Genomic DNA, 18,241 nt, shown 5'->3' with positions numbered 1-18,241 from the left:
TGAGCAAGTTGAAACAAGCAACTTGAAAAGTGGATCTTGGTACTGTTGCGTTGCCAAATTGCTTACTTGTTAAACCAGTTATGTTCACTGCCACTAAATAGCTTTTATTTGCTATTTCAGTAGGCCTAAAAGTCCAGAAATATGAAAATTAGTCACCTTATGAAAGTAAAAGTCATTTTTTCTTATAAAATTAAGAAAAGGTAAATAAAATAAAACCAATTTCTTAGTATTTACTTTCCTTTTTTTAATGAAAAAGCAAATGGTAAAGTCAAAAAGCAACAATACACATCTGAATAAGACATTATGGACCCAATTTAATGCATTCAATTCTATTCATTAAAAAAATAATCATAAAAAATGATCATGCAAATGTTGAAAATAAGAATCTCCCATTAAACCGTCTGCTTTCTTTCACTCATTGGCTGCCATTGACAGTGCTAGACACCCAATTGACAGTAATGCGTTAGCATCTACATTCTTCAGTGTCTTCCGATTTAAGATTTTTTTTAACAATGTTGCTTTTGATTCAGAGCCCACACGGATATCTGGTCCAAGGGGGAATCTTCCCCGTTTCATTTGCAAGCCTCCAGTATCTCTCTTTGAGGACAAATGCCGCTGCTTTGGGTTGCCTTTGCCTGGTGAAGACGCCTTTCTTGTTGCCCAAGACGCGTGTGACCCCTGCCATACACAAGAAACAAAAACTGCTTATCAGTTGCTTACTCAAGACCAGCAAAAAAATGGACACCAACGTGAAAAGATCACCATACCTTGCACGGTCATAAAGTCAGCAAAGTTCCAGATGAGCTCTCCAATCACATACTTCTTCCTCTTCTGGTCAAACACACTATGGTAGCTCTGCAAAACCGCATTCTGGTACTCCTCTGTAAACATCACGGGCGGATCCTGCAAACAGGGACACATGCCCCTCATTTTAGCCAGAATGTGACGTTTGAAAAATGGCTTCTTTGCAATTTCTCACATTGTGAAAGCCTGGCACCGTGTCTGCTCCATATTCACTCTGGATAATGGGCTTCTGGTACTTTCCATACCAGTTCTCGAACTGTGTGTTGAGCTGGATGGGGATGACCTCCAAGTGGCCTGGGTCGTGGTACCAGGAGAAGTAACTGTTTACACAGATTACGTCCACATAGGGAGCCTTGCCAAGACGGGACCAAAAAAAAAAGTACATGGGTCATTTCCAGGGATTTCATCCATCTGTTGAAAAAAAGTGGCTCAAAAATTGGACATATTCCACATGAAAACTCACCCCTCGATCTCTGGCATAGTTACTATCAGTGATGTAAGTCACAGGCCGAGTTGGGTCCAGTTCTTTAGTATATGTGATCAAAGTCCTGTGGGGAAAACAATATAAATTTTGGGCTTTCAAATAGCTCATTGATGTACTGTTGACTGGCAAAACTGTCCCAAAAAAAAACAACAACTTACTTGAAGTAAAACTCAGCAGGAGTCATCTCGGACGCCGGCTCATTGGCGACGGACCACATGACCACGGAGGGATGGTTCTTATCCCGACGCACCAGTTCGTCCATGACGTCCAGATGGTGGCTCAGCGAGACGTTTCCGAAACTTCGACTAGATCCATGGAGGTCATTCATTCATTTACCAAACCACTATCCCAGGTAACTTTTTGTGATTGCCGACATTGTAACAAAGAATTTTTACCTACATGTCTTTGATTCCCACCCCTGGGCATTCATCAATGACCACAATGCCATGGCGATCGCACATCTGTAGGATCTCCTCGGCGTAGGGGTAGTGGCTGGTCCGGAAGGAATTGGCCCCCAACCATTTCATCAAATTGAAGTCTTTGACGATCAGCGGCCAGTCAAAACCTTTCCCTCGGATCTAGAAGACACACTTAACTCGTCACCCATTCAGATCATGGTGCGAATGAACAGACGTCCACTCACGTCAGAGTCCTCATGCTTGTTGACGCCATGGAAGTAGAAAGGTTTGTTGTTGATGAGGAACTGAGTGGTGGTGACACGAACTGTGCGGATGCCGACCGGCAGCGTGTAGACGTCCGTGTACGCTCCACTCTGATCCACTGCCATCATGTGAACCTTTGGCAAAATCCCACAACTGAGACAATTCTTCTCTTGCCTCCACCAGGAAAGCGACTTTCCTCAACCTCACCTCCAAAGTGTAAAGATACGCCGGATTCTCGTGCATCAGGTACGGCCACCAGAGTTGCACATCGGTGAATTTGAGCACCCCGTAAGGCTCACTGGAGGATGCCACGCAGTGTCTGTCTTTGTCTGTCAACGTCACCTTAAAAGTGACGTCGGCAGCATTTTGGACGGATATCTTGTATTGGACCAGACCTGAAATACAAAGTCCATTCAATTAACTGCAGCAAAGTAAAGTAAAAAAATATTAATATTTTAAGTTAATATTTTCCCTGAAACAAAAAAAATGCATACCTGTGCTATCCAAAAAGTCCGTCACCACGGTGATATCATTAATGTAAGTCTTGGGTGTCGTATAGAGCAACACAGGACGGTGAATTCCAGCATAGTTGAAGAAATCAAAGTTGATGTTTTGCACAAAAAATCCTTTAGGATACCTGTGGAGCAACCCCAAAAAATGTGGGGGTAAAAAAATCATTTTCAATACAAAAGAGAAACCTGTTGATTGTTATTCATGAAAAAAGGTCAAAACAATGCATTGAATGGAGGTAAAGACTTGAGTTGTGTTACTTGGTAGGGTCATTGAAGAACTGGATGGTTCCAGGTGGGAGTGTCTCCAAAGTCAGAGTATTATTGACGGCGATGGTGATCAGGCAGGGGCTGCCTGGGGACCCTCGGACCACGCTGCTTATCTCTGCTTCAAAGGGAAGATGGCCTCCGTTGTGCTCAGTCACTTTGACTCCGTTGACCCACTGAAAAAAATGGGGATTGTTAACACATGTTGAGCTATTGGGAAAAAATAAGCAGTGTTTTGGATGCTTACCACTACTGAGTAATAGTGGGCGCTTCCCACTCGGAGGACCACCCTGGTTCCTTCATCTGTCACCCAGCGGGTCGGGACCACCACCTCTCTGTCGTACCACACCCAGCCTATGAAATCTCGTAACGTGGGGTCCTGTGTGATGTCATTGTAGCTGGCTGGAACTGGCATGTCAATCACCGGGCCAGTCTAAGTGGATAAAGGAAGACAATTTTGAGTCAGAAAAAGAAGAAATAACAGTGGAGTGTTCCAACTGATCCAACACAAGACAGTTTAACCCAGGGGTGGGCAAACTTTTGAGATAGAGGGGCTGTAAAATGAAAAACAAATAAGAGTGGACAGAGCTACTGCCACTGGCTTCCATGTAACGGCGCCATCTTGGGGGGGGGGGGAACAAAACATTTGGACTGTGGGCCGGATTAAAACGCCTCACGGGCCCGATGTGGCCCGCGCGCCGTAGTTTGACCACCTCTGAAATCTAATTGGTCAAACTTTGACCAATTAGATTTCTGCTGAAGCAAGAAGCACCTGGGTGCAATCCACTAATTGTGTATCTGTCATACCAGATGGGTGGAAGGACGGAGAACATGCACACGCTGCAGCCCTGTCATAACTTATTTCAAGATTTCTTGCAATATCTCACGCATCCAATCATTTAAATGGAATGGTTGTTTATAGACGTCAAGGGCTTGAAAATGTTAAATGGATCGTGCGTTGATGTGAACTTGATTTATTTATTTTTTCAGAATTTTTTAAAACTTTATCGTCGAAGCGGCTCACCTCAGCCAGGCGACTTTTGTACCATGCCTGTTCGAAGCCTTGATTCCTATTTGGCGACTTATCGGCTCGGAAGCTCCAAAGTCCGCTCAGATCCTTCACTTCTCGAGAAGAGGACTCCCGGGGGAAGAGCATTCCTGTGCCTGCCAGGCAAAAGGACATCGGTACCAAAAAAGAAAGACATCGAAACCATAGCAAGCTGGATCTCCCCATTGGAAGCGTCTTCAAACTTGCACGGGTCCGTTGATAGGATATGACGTTCAACCACTGTCAATGTAAGTATACACCGTCAACATCACATGCTGTTTAATTTCCGTAGTTGACGCAAAGATATAGTCAATCAGATCTACAAATTGCGTCAAAAACGTTGTTTGTTATGTTTTCATCGTGTGATGTTGTATGTATCAAAGTCGTCAGATTTTCAGGCCACTTTTAGCTAGGCCAACTCGAGAAGTAGACGCTTACTGCATGAACTGGAAGGGGCGTTGTCAATTGTCGTCCATCTTGTGTCAGTGCGCAATAAACAGCCATGTATATTAGTCAACGGAGCGCGTCCTTTTTTTCATGAATTTCAGATACAAATGTACATATGATAGACTAAATCGTAGGTAAGTGAATATGATTTGTTGTGAACCACAAAGTAAGGAAATTGCTGATTACACTGTTACTATTATAGTTATTCATGAATGATACTGTTATTTGGGAAGAAAAAGGGAGCAATAACTTTGTTTATTGCTTATTTTGCTATCAAAACAACATAGTGCAATTCAATACCACAATATATACACTGCAAATATAACATTGGCACAACATCCTCTTTCAAAGTAAAAATACAAACAAAAAAACAACAACATTCATGAAACAAAACTGGAACATACCCAACCACCCAATTGACCTTTCACAAATATGGACCCCAAACACAAACATTGACCAATCGCACGATGAAAAATAACTAAATAATATTTACAAATCACAAATAAATAACTAATGTAAATTGTATCTTTGGAGTCACTAAACTTGACGGGATAGCAACCATATTTAAATGGGGCAGAGCTTTTGCAAAAGGTCAATAGAGCATGGACAGACTTTGTGAAGTCGGAGTGGATACCTCGCTCGCTCTTGTGTATTTGAATTTGTAATTCTCAATTGTATGACAACAATATTACAACATCCCCAACAGAGGAACAAAAGTGCAAACCCACTTTCAGCAAAATGTAAAGACATTTCTTTGTTTTGTTATGTTTTTACCTCTAACCAACAATGCTGGAATTGCCCGAATAGGTCCTCTTTATCTGTAAGAGGGCAGCAAAAACGGCAATTTTCAATCAAAACATTCAAATCATCCACATGACCTCACGTTTTATTGTCCAGTGGTTGAGTTCAGTCGATGACAGACATGGTCGTCATGGCACCCCGTTTGCAGGCGTCAGTGCTATTTGGGTTGGCAGATGGACTCAAATCTATCGAGTAGCTTAATGTCATCTTCCAGTTGCTTCATTTCTGCCTCCAGGCGCACTTTTTTTGTCTTCATCGATGGTGTGTCGATCATAAAGGGGAGGCGCAGGTACTCTGAATTTAACTCGCTGTATTTTTGCTTCAGGCCCTGGAAAAAGACAGTTAAAATTGTCAAAACGTTGATATAGCGTCAGACAATATCAGAAATCCAGTTGAAGGCTATTTTTGCTGTTTTTGTATGTAAAACTACTGTTGGGAGATGTAGTCAAAAGCCATTTATCTTCGTATTGGACCAAGTTGTTAAGTACCTCAATTATGTCTTGACATTCCTTATCAGAAAGGCATTTCATAGTTTCATGTTGCTCTTGCATTTTCAAATTAAGATTGTACTCATCCAGAGCCCTTTGATGCTTTGCTTTGCGTCGTAGCAAATAGTTTGGTACTTCTCCATAATCCTGTAGCAACAAAAAAAAAAAATACATTTTATATAGAAAAAGCAAGACTGGGCATAGATTTCCAAATCCAGGGGTTCCAAAATATGATACACATTTATTAGAAATCTAACATGACATTGTAATTAGCAAAAGTAGTTATTTTTCAGCCGAATGATGGAATCTATCCCAAGATTATTTATGGTTCCATTGTAAAAATTATATTATAGAGTAACGTTTTTCTCATATAGCTGGGGAAAGTACCTTTTTCCTTATGTATACAGGGATAAGTCCTGTGTTTTTAGTATGGCACTCCTTGTGCCCTTTGTTTGTGTCAACAACGCATGGCGCTTGTTTGGGTCCCTTTGGTGTGGTGGCCTTTCTTTTTGGGGGGGTGCCGACGGGCGGCAGGAATGGCCCCGTGGGGACTGATGGTTTCTTCACCAGACAAGTGTAATGACTTTTCCCCTGTTTGACTACAAAACAAAGTTAAGGTCAATAATAACTCCTAAGGCAAAAAAAGGTACAATTGACAAATGAAATGTCAACTCACTCTCAGGTAGTCTGGGTTCTTTGGAGTGTTTTTTCAGGAAATTGGTTGGCATGGGCATCTCCAATTTGCTGGGCCCCATAGTTTTCATGTAATTTGTTGGCTTGGTCTCTTCCACAATTGTTGGCCTGAACTTTGACACGTACCTTTGAAAATAGCACGTGAAAAGAAATGCATTATTGGACCCCTAACCGCTTGCCATTGACGGCGAGAGTCGTCCAATTCATTCCAAGTGGGAGGGGCGAATGAACAAATTGGCAGTCCAAATGGAAAGCAATGGCACTGAAAGGTGAGCATTCACAACTAGAATCATTTTCAAGTATTTCAAGGCGTATATTGAACAATTTATGGCTGCCACTGACAAAGCTAGATGTCCAAACAATGGCAGCCAAACACGATGACACAATTGCATTTAAATGCATTTTACATGTCCAACTACTTGATCTAAGACACTTGATCTCCCAAGAAAAGTGTTCTAGTTCTAGACTATTTGTTATTACTAAACCCAGCATTACCTTTGTGGCTTCTCGATAATAACAGTCTTCTCAATAAAATTATGGATAGACTCGAGAGGAAAAAAATCTCCAGCCATCTTTGCAGAATTTGGACCGGGTCCGCGTCAGGTGCAAGCCCCTCGATTGGGTCTCAGGCTGTGTCAGCTGAGGGCAAGTGGTTCCGATCCATATGTGGCTAAACAATGCATGATTTGAACAATCAGTATCAAATGTAAAGCTATGTATTAAACCCATGGGCGAGTTAGCGGTGACGACGTGAATTTAGCTGGCTGTGTATAAAGGGCAGACTAAACTCTGCACGTAGACGTCACCGCCAAGTGAACGCACCACTCGCTCACGTGACATCATCATTTATTTCACTATGCGTACGACAAAACGTCACTTGGACAAGTCCCGTGACCAGCGCTCGCCCTACTCAGCCGAAAAGTGTATTTGCATGTCAGTGACAGTCATAAACAAAAGTCATAGCCTTCACGTTTGGGGCCCTTGGAGCCCTCCTGTGGTGAAATTGAGAATTGCATGATTGACTTGGGTACAAAATGAGCTTGGTTCAAATGTGCACAGATGGGCAATAAGAACACTTTTCAACTTTTGTTTATTGACACATTTTAAGTTTGGTGCAAATAATCACTCCCTTTGACACGTTACAATAATGCATATGGATAATAAAATAAATCATTTACAAAATTATATATACACAATTAGATATGTTTTGTAATACTGACAGTGTCACGATATGGGCCTTTTTTTACCATATTACTGATTTGCTACTATGTAGCAAATTTTATTGGTGGAATAAATAGTGCTGCAATCTTAACCTATCCAGTGTAAGCAGAAGCAGTACATATTTTTGCTAATATTTAAGATATATAACTAATTGTGGGGTTTTGAATGCTTGGACTGCTGTATAATATATAGTTTTAATATATGACTCTATATTGGATGCCATCATCTTGCCAAAATGTGCATTTGCATTGGCACAATAATGAAGACAGGTGTGTACAATTTCAATAGAAAGTTTTATATGTTTTTGGCGATAGATATCGTCATGTCATACAGAATTCATTCTAACTACGACTGCAACCGAGTCTTTAACTCGGTAATACGTGGTCTATAGCGACCAGATCTGTAAAAAAATCCCCATTGGACTGTTTATAGGTTGAGATTTAAAAAAAAAAAGTCAAGTGCAGCCCAAATGATAACAATCCAGAGATGTAGTTTCATCATTGTTTTTGCAGAGGTGAGTGAGCCCAGACGTGAAGCCATCACCGCAGACGCGGACAGCCTCTGGCTGTCTTTGATAGGCCGGTTTTTGTGAAGATGGATGGCCTCGTGGGCTACTTTTTGCAAACCATTTCCAGGAGTTTGATGTCATTCTCTACTTGTGTCATTTCAGCCTCCAGTCGCATCTTGCGGATCTTCAATGCCGGCGTGTCGATGACGAATGGGAGGCGGAGGTAGGATGTATTCAGCTTTGCTAATTTCTTTTTTAGGTCCTTCAGTGATGAAAAAAATATGTGGTCAGTTAGTTACGTATTTCAAGAATCAAAACAATAGCATATCTTGTGTGTAAATATCAACATATATTGGCCTAAGATAATGTCCCATTTATTATTATGGTGTTGTATTATTGTACTAATTCCCAATTTGGAGTCTCTTAATAGGATTTGTATTATTGCATGGGGAAAACATTTGTTTTTAGTATTGTTTCATAATGAAAATGGGTTAATTGAAGGAATAGTCATTTTTTTGTTGATTAGGGAAAAATAATGCAATTAATTACTTCAATAATCCCACGAAATTCCTCATCTGTGAGGTCATCGGGCCCAGGTGGTTTGGTTACTTCACTAATGTCCTCCTCCTCTAAAGATTTGCAGTATTTGCCTTTGCGTCGCAACAGATAGTTGGGGATTTCTCCGTAATCCTGTAAGAAAAATCAGCATTTTTAAAATGTAAATAACGTAAAGTGCTAATTTCCCTGCTTGCTGGAAAATGACCTTTTTCCTTAGATAGACAGGGACAAGTCCTGAGAATTTGTTATGAAACTCTTTGTGTCCTTTGTTGGTGTCAACGACACAAAGTGGTGGTTTGCTCAACTTTGGCATGGTGGCGAACATCCTTTTTGCGGGGAGCCCGGCGGGGAGCACAAATGTCCCCGCCGATAACATTGGCTTCTTGTTGCCGCTGGTGCAAAAAACATTCCTCACATGCTGTTTAACTGCAAAACAAAGCATGGGCGAATTCAATAGTGGATGCAAAAGATGGCTAATGATGGATAAGCACGTCGCAGGACTTACTGTCAGGCAATTTGGATTCAATGGCCAACTTCGTTAGGTAGTTTGCCGGATGCTGGAGCTCAATTACCGTTGTTGTTATGTTATTTTGCCGGGAGCTCGATACATACCTAGACAAAACAATAGTGGGGTAATATTATAGTTACTTACATGTGTAAGTGTCATGATTTTTCTTTAAAAAATGGATGATTTTCTTAGCTTGGGACCACCAGGCTCGCTCCTTTGTTGCCAAGGACAGTACTAGACGTCCAAACTACTACTTTGCATTTTGTCAATGGTAGTTAATGTCCTTAGGGCAGAGGTAGATGCGAGGGCAGACTTGAAATACTACCACTTTGGGTAAAAAAAAGATACCTTTAAAATATATATATTTATTCATGTCAAACACATGTTCTAGTCTCTGACAATGGTTGTAAATGATGGAGAGACTATTTTACTGCTCACTATTGTTAATTCTGAGTGTAGAGTCATAGGTTGGACATAGGTGAGAATGCTTATTTTGTCTATCGCCAAAAAATGCAAATAGGGTACACTTAAAATAACACAAATTTGGAGAGATGAGATAAACAACAACAAAAATGAAATAATAAGTCAAAATAGTTTGGTTTTTTTTCAAGCCTAGTGAAGTTACCTCTTGGGTTTCTCCATGACAACATTCTTTTGAATAAAATTGTGAATGGAGTCCTGCGGCTGATTCTCCGCCATGCGGCTAAACGAGATGACTCCAATTCGCCAGCGATAGGGAAAGTTCGGCGGTTCCGACCCAAGTACCGCTGAGCAAGCACCGCTCGCTGCCGAGTTGTGGGATCAAACTCACCCTTGACGATGCACTATTGCGTCTGTGTATAAAAGCAAGCTGAAGTTTACGCGTCCCAATCCGACAACCCAATGACGTCGTCGTCTTTCGCTGTGTATTAAGGGTGCGGGTTGAAATCCCAGTGAGGTCAACACGTCAACAGATCTCCTCGATCTTCTCCCAGTAAGCCGTTTTGAGGGAAAACATGCTAGTACGTTTTCTTGGCGGACGTTTGCGTGAAATCGACCATGTTTTATTGTTCTTGTTAAAATTGCAAAATAAATTAGATTGTCAAATTAAGCATTTAAATTAGTTAAAAGAATGTATATCATGATGAAATGTATGCTCACGTTTTCGTTCCGAGTTATTGTGTATGAATGAGGTATTTTCTATCTCTAATGACGACACATTAGCTCATAACAATGAACAATTTCTAATCAATGTATGTAGTATATTTATCGTCATGACGAGTGACTGCAATAATAAAAACTGCCACAGGAGGGCATCAGAATCAAAGCTAAAATAACCCTTATTTAAATGACCTTCCATGACCCATTCAAACTACTTTTTCAGTATAATTGACGACGATGGGCGTCCAAAAAAAAGCAAAATTAAAACTATTTAAATGCCTGTCACAGTAAGTCATTATGATTGCTGCCAGCCATCACAGTCACAATAAATTGACCATCAATGGCATTGAATCAGTTCAATATTTGCTGCAGCTCTCTAGATTTTGCTTACTTTACTTGCAGATGAATGTCTGACATTTTCCTTGCTTGAAAGGTCTATTTGCCACACTAAATGAACATTTTCTTAACGACACGCAGGGAAAACGATCCCATTCCCAAAGATAATCAAAACACAGCATCCCTAGTTTATTACAAAGTCATTTCAGTCAATGAGATTTTCTGGCATGGGATGGTAAAATGCAATTTGTAGGCCTTCTAAATCACCACTAAAGCAACTTTGTATTTCACACAGACATTTTCTCATCTAAACAAGTCATACTACTGACATCTCGCCGACATTACTTTAAGGTTAATGGTCATTTCTCGTTTCATTTCCTGCGTTAAAAGACTGCCATGTTAGTTTCCCACCAAATAATTCAAAATACTCCAAAATACATTGGCTATTTTTAGTACTTTTAATTAGATTCTCTCATGTTTACACACATTGCTCAGCGCATCATTCTGGGCAAGATTTTTTCTCTCTGCAGGAATGAAGGAATGAGTAGTTTAATGGTGAAATTATTTCAATAACTTGGTTGTAGTACTACTACCAAATATCCAATATAAGATCTCAAATAAATTCTGAATCTGTCAAAGTGGGTCATACATTTATAAAAAAAACAGAACTACCTTGCTTGTTCAAAATGTTGCATATTACATGTTGTGATGAAGTAATGTAGAAGGCGAAAGGAAGAAAATTGAATCTAGGACAATTCAAAAAAACAAAAATAATCTACAGTAATTCCTCAATTAGTGCGTCTTCACTTATTGCGAATTCACTACTTCATATTTTTTCCACTTAATTATTAAATCTGCAATCTGTTTTAAAAGTTCATCAAAACTCATCACTGAAAAAAATAGTTATAATAGGGGTGACCCTACTTTGCGATATTTCGATGTCTGTTTCATATTAACCACAATATTGTAGGAATTACTGTACGTACTTAGCACTCAAAATTTCACTCAAGTTGGCAACATGACAACTAACAAGACTCAAGGGAATAACAAGTGAAGAAAACCTGTCAAGTACCTCACACTCGCGCCACAAAAAAAAACAAGAGACAGCTTAGGGAGACACAAGAATTCATTGGCTGTCTGGCTGAGACAACTCGATAATAGGCTCTGAGAATTGGAGAATTAAAGTAAGACACTAGACAACCCCAAATCATACAATAACAACAAAAAAAGCCTCATTTCCACATCTCAAATCATCAACTGTCAATCAAAAGGACTATCAATGCCACCAAAACAGGATCTCTTATTCTACTTTCTTGAGTATTAAAATCCTCATTAACCACATATTCTTTGGGGAAATATAGGCCCTATATTAGAGACGCTCTAGTACATTTGGCAGTCTAATCTTATCTCCTAGATTAGACAACCAGTCCAACATTAAAACAAGACGTAAATGTGTCAGCGAATGAAGAATTTGGGAAGCGGCTTGTCATTTTAGCGGCCTTTTATTGTTATTTTTTTGTTTCATGCATTGTGACATGAAATTAGAACATTTCTTGACACTCATTGTGTCCTTTCCTGCCCGGGACGATTGTTTCCCTCTTGAGGTATTAGTAGTGTTCCAATGTTCTCGCTAACAGCAATATTGTGACAGATTGATGGCGTGGGCGCACACACACACACAACGCATGCATGGTGGCGCCGTCAAATCCATTTTTTTTTTGAAGGCCTGCTGCGCTCGTGTGTGCCAGCCTCTTTCTGCCAAGATACAAACTGATCAAAAGCCTTCATCTCCATCTTTTTTTCCCACCCCGCTTTCTTTTAGTAAAGTAGCTTGTTTTGACAGTAAATTTTTAACTAGGCTTGCACTGAAACCCAAATAATTTCAATATTTTTATATTTAGGACACTTGAATGGGTGGTTAATCATTGCTAATAAGGGCCATAAATTGCATTGTACATATGCACAATTTAAAAAGTGTTTTTCAGACCGTTTATATGAGCTAAATATGTATTTTGAATAAGGGCTGGTCAATGATAACACATTTTAATCCCGATGACTCATAGCTATAAACAGCCATACATTGTTTTGTCATACTTGCAAACCTGATTCTACTTTAAAACAAAAGTCTACCTTAAAATACCTTGCAACTTTTTACCTGCACTTGATGGCGATCACATTCTATTAGCAATACATTTCCCTAAAGCTAACAGGTTACTTTTTAAAACAGTAAATACAATATAGGATGGCATTTGGGAAGTACAGAACGTATCAAGTGTTAACTATCTGGCAATGAAAGCAGAAACTGCACGAGATGTGCTCGCGTTGGAGATAACGGCCATTTCGGCCAGGACGTCAAAACAGGTTTTTTTCATCCCGGAGGCGGGGATGGGGTGGGGGGGTTTCGCCAGCCATTTCTTCTCACGGTGCCATCGTGTAAGCGAATAGTGGGCTGGTGCTCAGACGCTCGTGTGGAAACGCCGCATTTGAATAATTTATCAGCCGTGGGCGGAGGAGGAGAATCAATCCGTGCGAACAAATTAATGCATGCTGATGAGCCGGAGAACGCCAGGGTTTCCCTTGGCTGAGGGATTGCACATAAAAAAATAGTGATAAACTCATTGTTGGGCAGGTGCGGCTTAGCCAGAGGAAGAATACATTTAATGTTATAGCTCACTAGCTGCCATTGATAGTGCGAGACGACACAGAGTTGACTCTAACATTCCTCCTATTGGACATCTACTAGTTATAAAGGAATTGGTGGGAGGGTGCATGTTGGCCAGAGGAAGAACAAATGTTAATTAAATGTGTATTTGTATACCTTCAACCACTTTAAATTGGACAGGACGAGAGTATTTCTTCTACCCGCCCGCCGTAAAACTAAACAAAAAGGTTGAAAGAAATTGTCTTAGCTGGAGTGAGGTAAATAATGCATCACTGCGGCACCCCGCGTGTGTACTCGCTGGGGTTTCCTCGGCGCGGAGCATCTGAGGTGTACTTCCCTCGTAGCTCTTACGTATTTTTTTTCGGCGTTAAAAGTAACCGTGGCCCTCCCACGCGAGGTTGGTCTAAATATATTCCTCACATGGCGGCGAAAAAGCCTAAGGCCCCCGAGGCCAGACAAAAAAAGAGCCGGCTGCACGTTTGCCCGTTCAAATTGTGTCCAAAGGTCGGCATCATTAATGCATGTTGCTTAAATACGCAAAGGAGCGCTTAGGGTTGGACCGCCGGCTGGGTTTCGAACGCGCTGGTTTGTTTGCGTGTGGTCGGTCCGTCGTTATGTCGGGAAGAGCTCCCTGTTTAATGAGGCGAGGCGGACACCGGCGCGCTCGTTTCACGAGGTGCCGCAGCGATGATTCACTTGGTGGTGAAGAAGAAGAAGAAAAAAAGGGGAAAGTGTAAATCTTGCGGCCTTGCGGTAACAGTTACAAATTGACTGAAAAAAAGAGGGGGTGCTTGATATGGGTTCAAAACCAAGGACAGTACAGCTTAAGAATCTTGTTTGGAAGTCTTATTGTGTAAAAAAAACGCTTGACAGGGGCAAATATGACAACCCTAGTTTGACATAAATTTGATATAGTATATTATCAATGGTAGGCAATAGGTTCATTGCAAAAGATTCTAGTTATGGGAAAAAGTAGGAAATTTCATGTGCTTTTGATGAAGTTTATGTTATGTTTTTTTTAACCATCCAAAATAGTCTCTAAATCAACACAATTCTGTTCAATTGTTAATTTTACATTGACTTAGTATTATATGACCATCATGAGGATACATGGTCCAAAAAAAATGAATATTAATTTTTTGGCTGATGTGTAACTCCTCACTGTAATGCCATTGACCGTCAAATCCAGGTCATACGCACAGGCACACAATCCCTCGCATACAATTTCAGGTCTTCAATTAAATTAACAGGCACAGGAGTGGAATGTGGAAGGAAGCCCAAGTACCAGGAAAAAAAACAAAAAAAAAACAACAAGGCAAGTGCGCAGGAAAGTCAACACAGGAAGGCCAGGTTGATTCTAATCCAAGAGCTCTTTATTAGAAGAACATAAAACTAAACCGAAATCCGTCATTGGTTGCCGTTGACGACCGTCAATACATTTAGACTGGAAAGGGCTAAATGTAAAAGGATGATTTTTGGGTGACTTTCAGTACTTTCATGTCTATTTTGGATCACTTTCTGTTAATTGTTTTGAATCTTTAGGCCTATTTTTTCTTCACTTATCACTATTTTGGAGCATATGCAGGTAAAAAAAAATGTTGCCGTGAAAAGGCACTAAAAAAGGGAATGGAAATATACTATGAAGTATTTTTATGAGTACTGATCATGTAAACTTGAGTATTCTGTATTGCTTTCATTCATTTTGATTCTGAGCATGCATATTAACATCAAAACCCCTTCCCCACCCTGCGTGAAGTGATTTAAGTGTGAATTTCTGCTTGAGAACTCATCATTAACGCCAAATTAACCTGGATCGCCTCTGCAGAATAGTATTGCAGATTAATAATATAGCATAAAGATGATGAAAATGGCTGTCATTCCCTTAGAAGCAGCTCCATAAAAATGCATTTATGCTCCTTTTTAAGTTCCAACCTGTCCCAGTGTGAAGGATTGTGAAGACAGGCTGTTCCCATGGCTTGATTTTTCACCGCTAGGAGGTCCGCTCTCCTGGTGCGAGTCCTCAGCTGACAAAATAACTTTCCCCGCTGTCCCATCTCTTGCCACATTCCCCTAAGTGACTTCAATCCGGCTATAGAAAAAAAATCATAACAATGTGATCCACTCTGCCATATTTTCCCCTCCTATGTCTCATCCCACCTATTCATAGTAGGAATTCTGATAAACGGTGACCAGCGACCGGTCGCTTCCTCTTCCTGCTTTTCAGGTGCTTGACTCATGGGCCAGAAAATCCGACCGTCGCCACCAAAAACACAAAAGACCTGTCTAGTCTTTGGTCATTATGCTTGTCTGGACGCACACCTTCATTGCTGGGAAGTGTCCAAATTTCATTGATTCGTTGAGTCAAAATAGACGTCACTGGCAAGTGTGGGAATAGAACAATGTGGACAATTAAAATAAACAAAATAGTTGGCTATTGAAATTGCATTAACCTTTTTTTTCTCTCCTGTTAGGTGCAGAACTGGAATTGAGTATGGTGACGGAATCTGTTTGTCTTGGCTGTTATGGTCCTGTAGCGGCTTCCCAGAGGTCGGCAGATCGAAAAGGTGTGTAGTGTCTTTTTTGATACCCAGAAAAATTTCTTCATTCAGCCCCATCCCTTTCACTTCAAGTCAATTGAGCATGCAATGGTCTCAATGACAGCCCATGAAATTACAGATGAAATTGGTTCTTCCTCTGGCCGAGATGCATCCTTCCACTAATTGGTGGACAGCTTATACACAAAACATCCATTTGAATGAATTAACCATGGCTGCTCGACATCCAATCTACTTTTTTGACTTCCCTAAATATGAAACATAATTGTCAGATTTGGCTGAATTTGTGGGCAAATTGTCCCTTTTTTTTAAATCTATGGGCGATGTGAAAGCGGTCAACGCATTTTCCCACAAATGAACGTGGTGACTCATCTCACCAGCGATTCTTCCACAATCAAATATCGAAAAATGGACGCTAGCCCGTCTGACCACACAGGAAAAGCGTAGCTCTCCTACGGCACTACCTGCCCACATTGAGCTAAAAGGAAGAGGCAGAGACTGTGTGTCCACCCTGGGACAATGGGGAAAAAAGCCGCTTCACGTCACGGCGGGGCGCCCCCCGCGTGAGTAAGGTCGGGCCCGGTCAGGTCGTCTCCGATGCCGAGCCCGGCATTGGACGACCCTCACGGTGTGCGTTGGCAGCGCCCTGCCCCGAGCGATAAGATCCAAACGCTCATCAAGTGGCTCCGGCCAAGCAGTCGCTGGCACGAGAAATGAGCGAGGAAATCCCTACGGTGTTCCCAAGAACAATATAAAAAGCAGCTCCCCATTGGAGGAACTGATGGCCATGTTATATGTGAGATAGGATCACTATTCATCAGCATACAGACATCTTGACAAGTCATCTCGTGCCATACTTTTTGACGTCAGTCGTTAAGGAATAATGTGCCTTTGACCTCATTAAAATGGTAAAATGGCTTTTATGGCAAGGATCAACAATGGAACGGCGTAGAGGGTGCCGTATCCTCTGCGTGTGAGGTGCTGAGGTGTGTCCACACGGGACCTTAGAGGATGTGGGTCAACGTTTTTGACCTGAGTAGACCTTGACCGATGGCCAAATTCAGGGTTTTTTGACTCATTTGGTGAAATTTGATGAAGCGTAACATGGAAAATGGGTTGGTTGGGGTAACCATGAGAAAAAAACACGGTAAGCGACATTCTCCCACAGTCAAAAACGACGAGAAGCCCATCACTGACAGCCAATTTGTTATTGCGAATAAACAGTAAGACAAACCCGAAATGAAAGGGTCATACCATGTTAAATTGGTCATATTCTGAAAAGTGGCCCGATATTGCAACCTATACTTTGTCTGTTGTAAAACGGATGGTAAATTGCGCCACCTCGTCACGCCTCTCGTGTGTTTACATCGCCATTTATTTCATGTTATATAATCCCAACATAATACGGCTTCACATAATGGATCACTCGGACGGAGGAAGGAAAATGCTTGGCGTAGCTTTTTGTTTTGCCTCCAGTCAAAGTGCAACGCTAGTACAAAAGGGCACAAGTGACATCAGACCCCCCCTCATGTCCCACCACTGTCATTTTCATGAAGGGAGGGGGTGCTGAAGCAAACAAGTTCTAACATCTATTTAGCTGCAGGGGAGTGAAATGACCAGATATCTTTCATCAGTTCATTGACGAATCCCTTTCACACATTTCAATTTAAAGCAAATGTTAGCAATGTTAACTTTTAATAAATATTTACTGCCACACATGCCACTCCCATTCAAAATAGATTGGGCATTTCACATCGTCAATGTCAAAAAAGGGGATAAAAAGGCAATAGAACCAAAATATTGGTAATTTTTGCCATTAAATATGGTAGCTGGACTTTTTGGGGGTCTTTGCTGCAGAAATCCAAATGCATTAATGTCTTTTTTGGGGGTCCGATTTCAGGCAGCTGTTTTGACGCTGACAAAAGTTGTTGTGCGAGACGCATCGTGCTGGATGAATCACCCGGTTGGGGGTTGGGTTTGGGGGTCCGTTAACTATAAGTACATTGGAAGTTGATCTTGAAAATGAATTGGATGTCTTGCACTGTCAATGGCAGCCAAATGTTTCTTCTTTTTTGTTGGCTTTCTGATAAAAATCCACAACTACAATGACTTTGACACCTGATTTTGGGGTATCCGAGGTCGAGCGAACCCAATTATTTCCCACTTTTGCAGTACTGAACAAACGAGATGCCTTTTTTCATGTTTCCAAAATCAGCAAAAATTCATTCCAAGTAAGCAAAGGAAGGAGGAGAAGTCCCCCGGCGCGGGAAAAAAAAAACGCTGAATGAAGCTAAAGCCGACATTTGAGCGGCTTTTTTTTCGCAGTGCAGAAATTCTCCCTGAATTTAAACCAATCAGCGATAAGATCTGATTTCCTTCGATAGAATTGTTGCTTTCGAATTAGTAAAGTTGGCCAGGTTTTTTTTTAGGCAAACGCTATCACCACGAGGAATTTGGATGTACTTTCCTCTCGGATGTCAATAAATATCCAACCGTATTGTAGCAATGTTCTTTTTTTTTTCCCCATATTGTCCTTCCCACGGCCTAATG

The 18,241-nt window shown here is 41.1% G+C and overlaps 3 protein-coding genes and 1 long non-coding RNA gene across 5 annotated transcripts; 1 reads left to right on the top strand and 3 right to left on the bottom strand.

Moving 5' to 3' along the window:
• Positions 1–226: 226 nt before the first annotated feature.
• On the bottom strand, positions 227–4,030 carry gusb (glucuronidase, beta). The gene is made up of 12 exons (XM_077740604.1): positions 3,751–4,030; positions 2,974–3,159; positions 2,721–2,902; positions 2,445–2,587; positions 2,158–2,345; positions 1,932–2,084; positions 1,688–1,866; positions 1,447–1,593; positions 1,268–1,352; positions 980–1,156; positions 768–903; positions 227–678 (listed from the first exon to the last, which is right to left on the bottom strand). Exons 1-12 carry the CDS (start codon positions 3,958–3,960, stop codon positions 527–529), a joined length of 1,938 nt encoding a protein of 645 aa, XP_077596730.1. The 5' UTR covers positions 3,961–4,030; the 3' UTR covers positions 227–526.
• LOC144212601 (uncharacterized) lies at positions 3,439–17,909 on the top strand. 2 transcript variants are annotated; one of them, XR_013329787.1, is made up of 4 exons: positions 3,439–4,022; positions 8,095–8,155; positions 15,608–15,700; positions 17,592–17,909. It is a non-coding gene; the product is annotated as an uncharacterized LOC144212601 (long non-coding RNA). The 2 variants fall into 2 exon arrangements; XR_013329786.1 differs by lacking the exon at positions 17,592–17,909 and having other exon boundaries at positions 15,608–15,781.
• On the bottom strand, positions 4,467–6,957 carry LOC144212787 (enkurin-like). Its single transcript, XM_077740914.1, has 5 exons — positions 6,699–6,957; positions 6,187–6,329; positions 5,898–6,109; positions 5,511–5,657; positions 4,467–5,350 (listed from the first exon to the last, which is right to left on the bottom strand). The coding sequence occupies exons 1-5, from the start codon at positions 6,773–6,775 to the stop codon at positions 5,180–5,182; spliced, it is 750 nt and encodes a 249-aa protein (XP_077597040.1). The 5' UTR covers positions 6,776–6,957; the 3' UTR covers positions 4,467–5,179.
• On the bottom strand, positions 7,591–9,916 carry LOC144212599 (enkurin-like). The gene is made up of 5 exons (XM_077740605.1): positions 9,624–9,916; positions 8,996–9,102; positions 8,696–8,916; positions 8,482–8,622; positions 7,591–8,194 (listed from the first exon to the last, which is right to left on the bottom strand). Exons 1-5 carry the CDS (start codon positions 9,695–9,697, stop codon positions 8,036–8,038), a joined length of 702 nt encoding a protein of 233 aa, XP_077596731.1. The 5' UTR covers positions 9,698–9,916; the 3' UTR covers positions 7,591–8,035.
• Positions 17,910–18,241: the final 332 nt, after the last annotated feature.

This window comes from Stigmatopora nigra, chromosome 19 (assembly GCF_051989575.1).
Source record: "Stigmatopora nigra isolate UIUO_SnigA chromosome 19, RoL_Snig_1.1, whole genome shotgun sequence".
Classification (NCBI taxonomy): Eukaryota; Metazoa; Chordata; class Actinopteri; order Syngnathiformes; family Syngnathidae; genus Stigmatopora; species Stigmatopora nigra.
The sequence above is the reverse complement of the archived record's forward strand: the minus strand, read 5'-3'. Positions and strand labels throughout refer to the sequence as shown.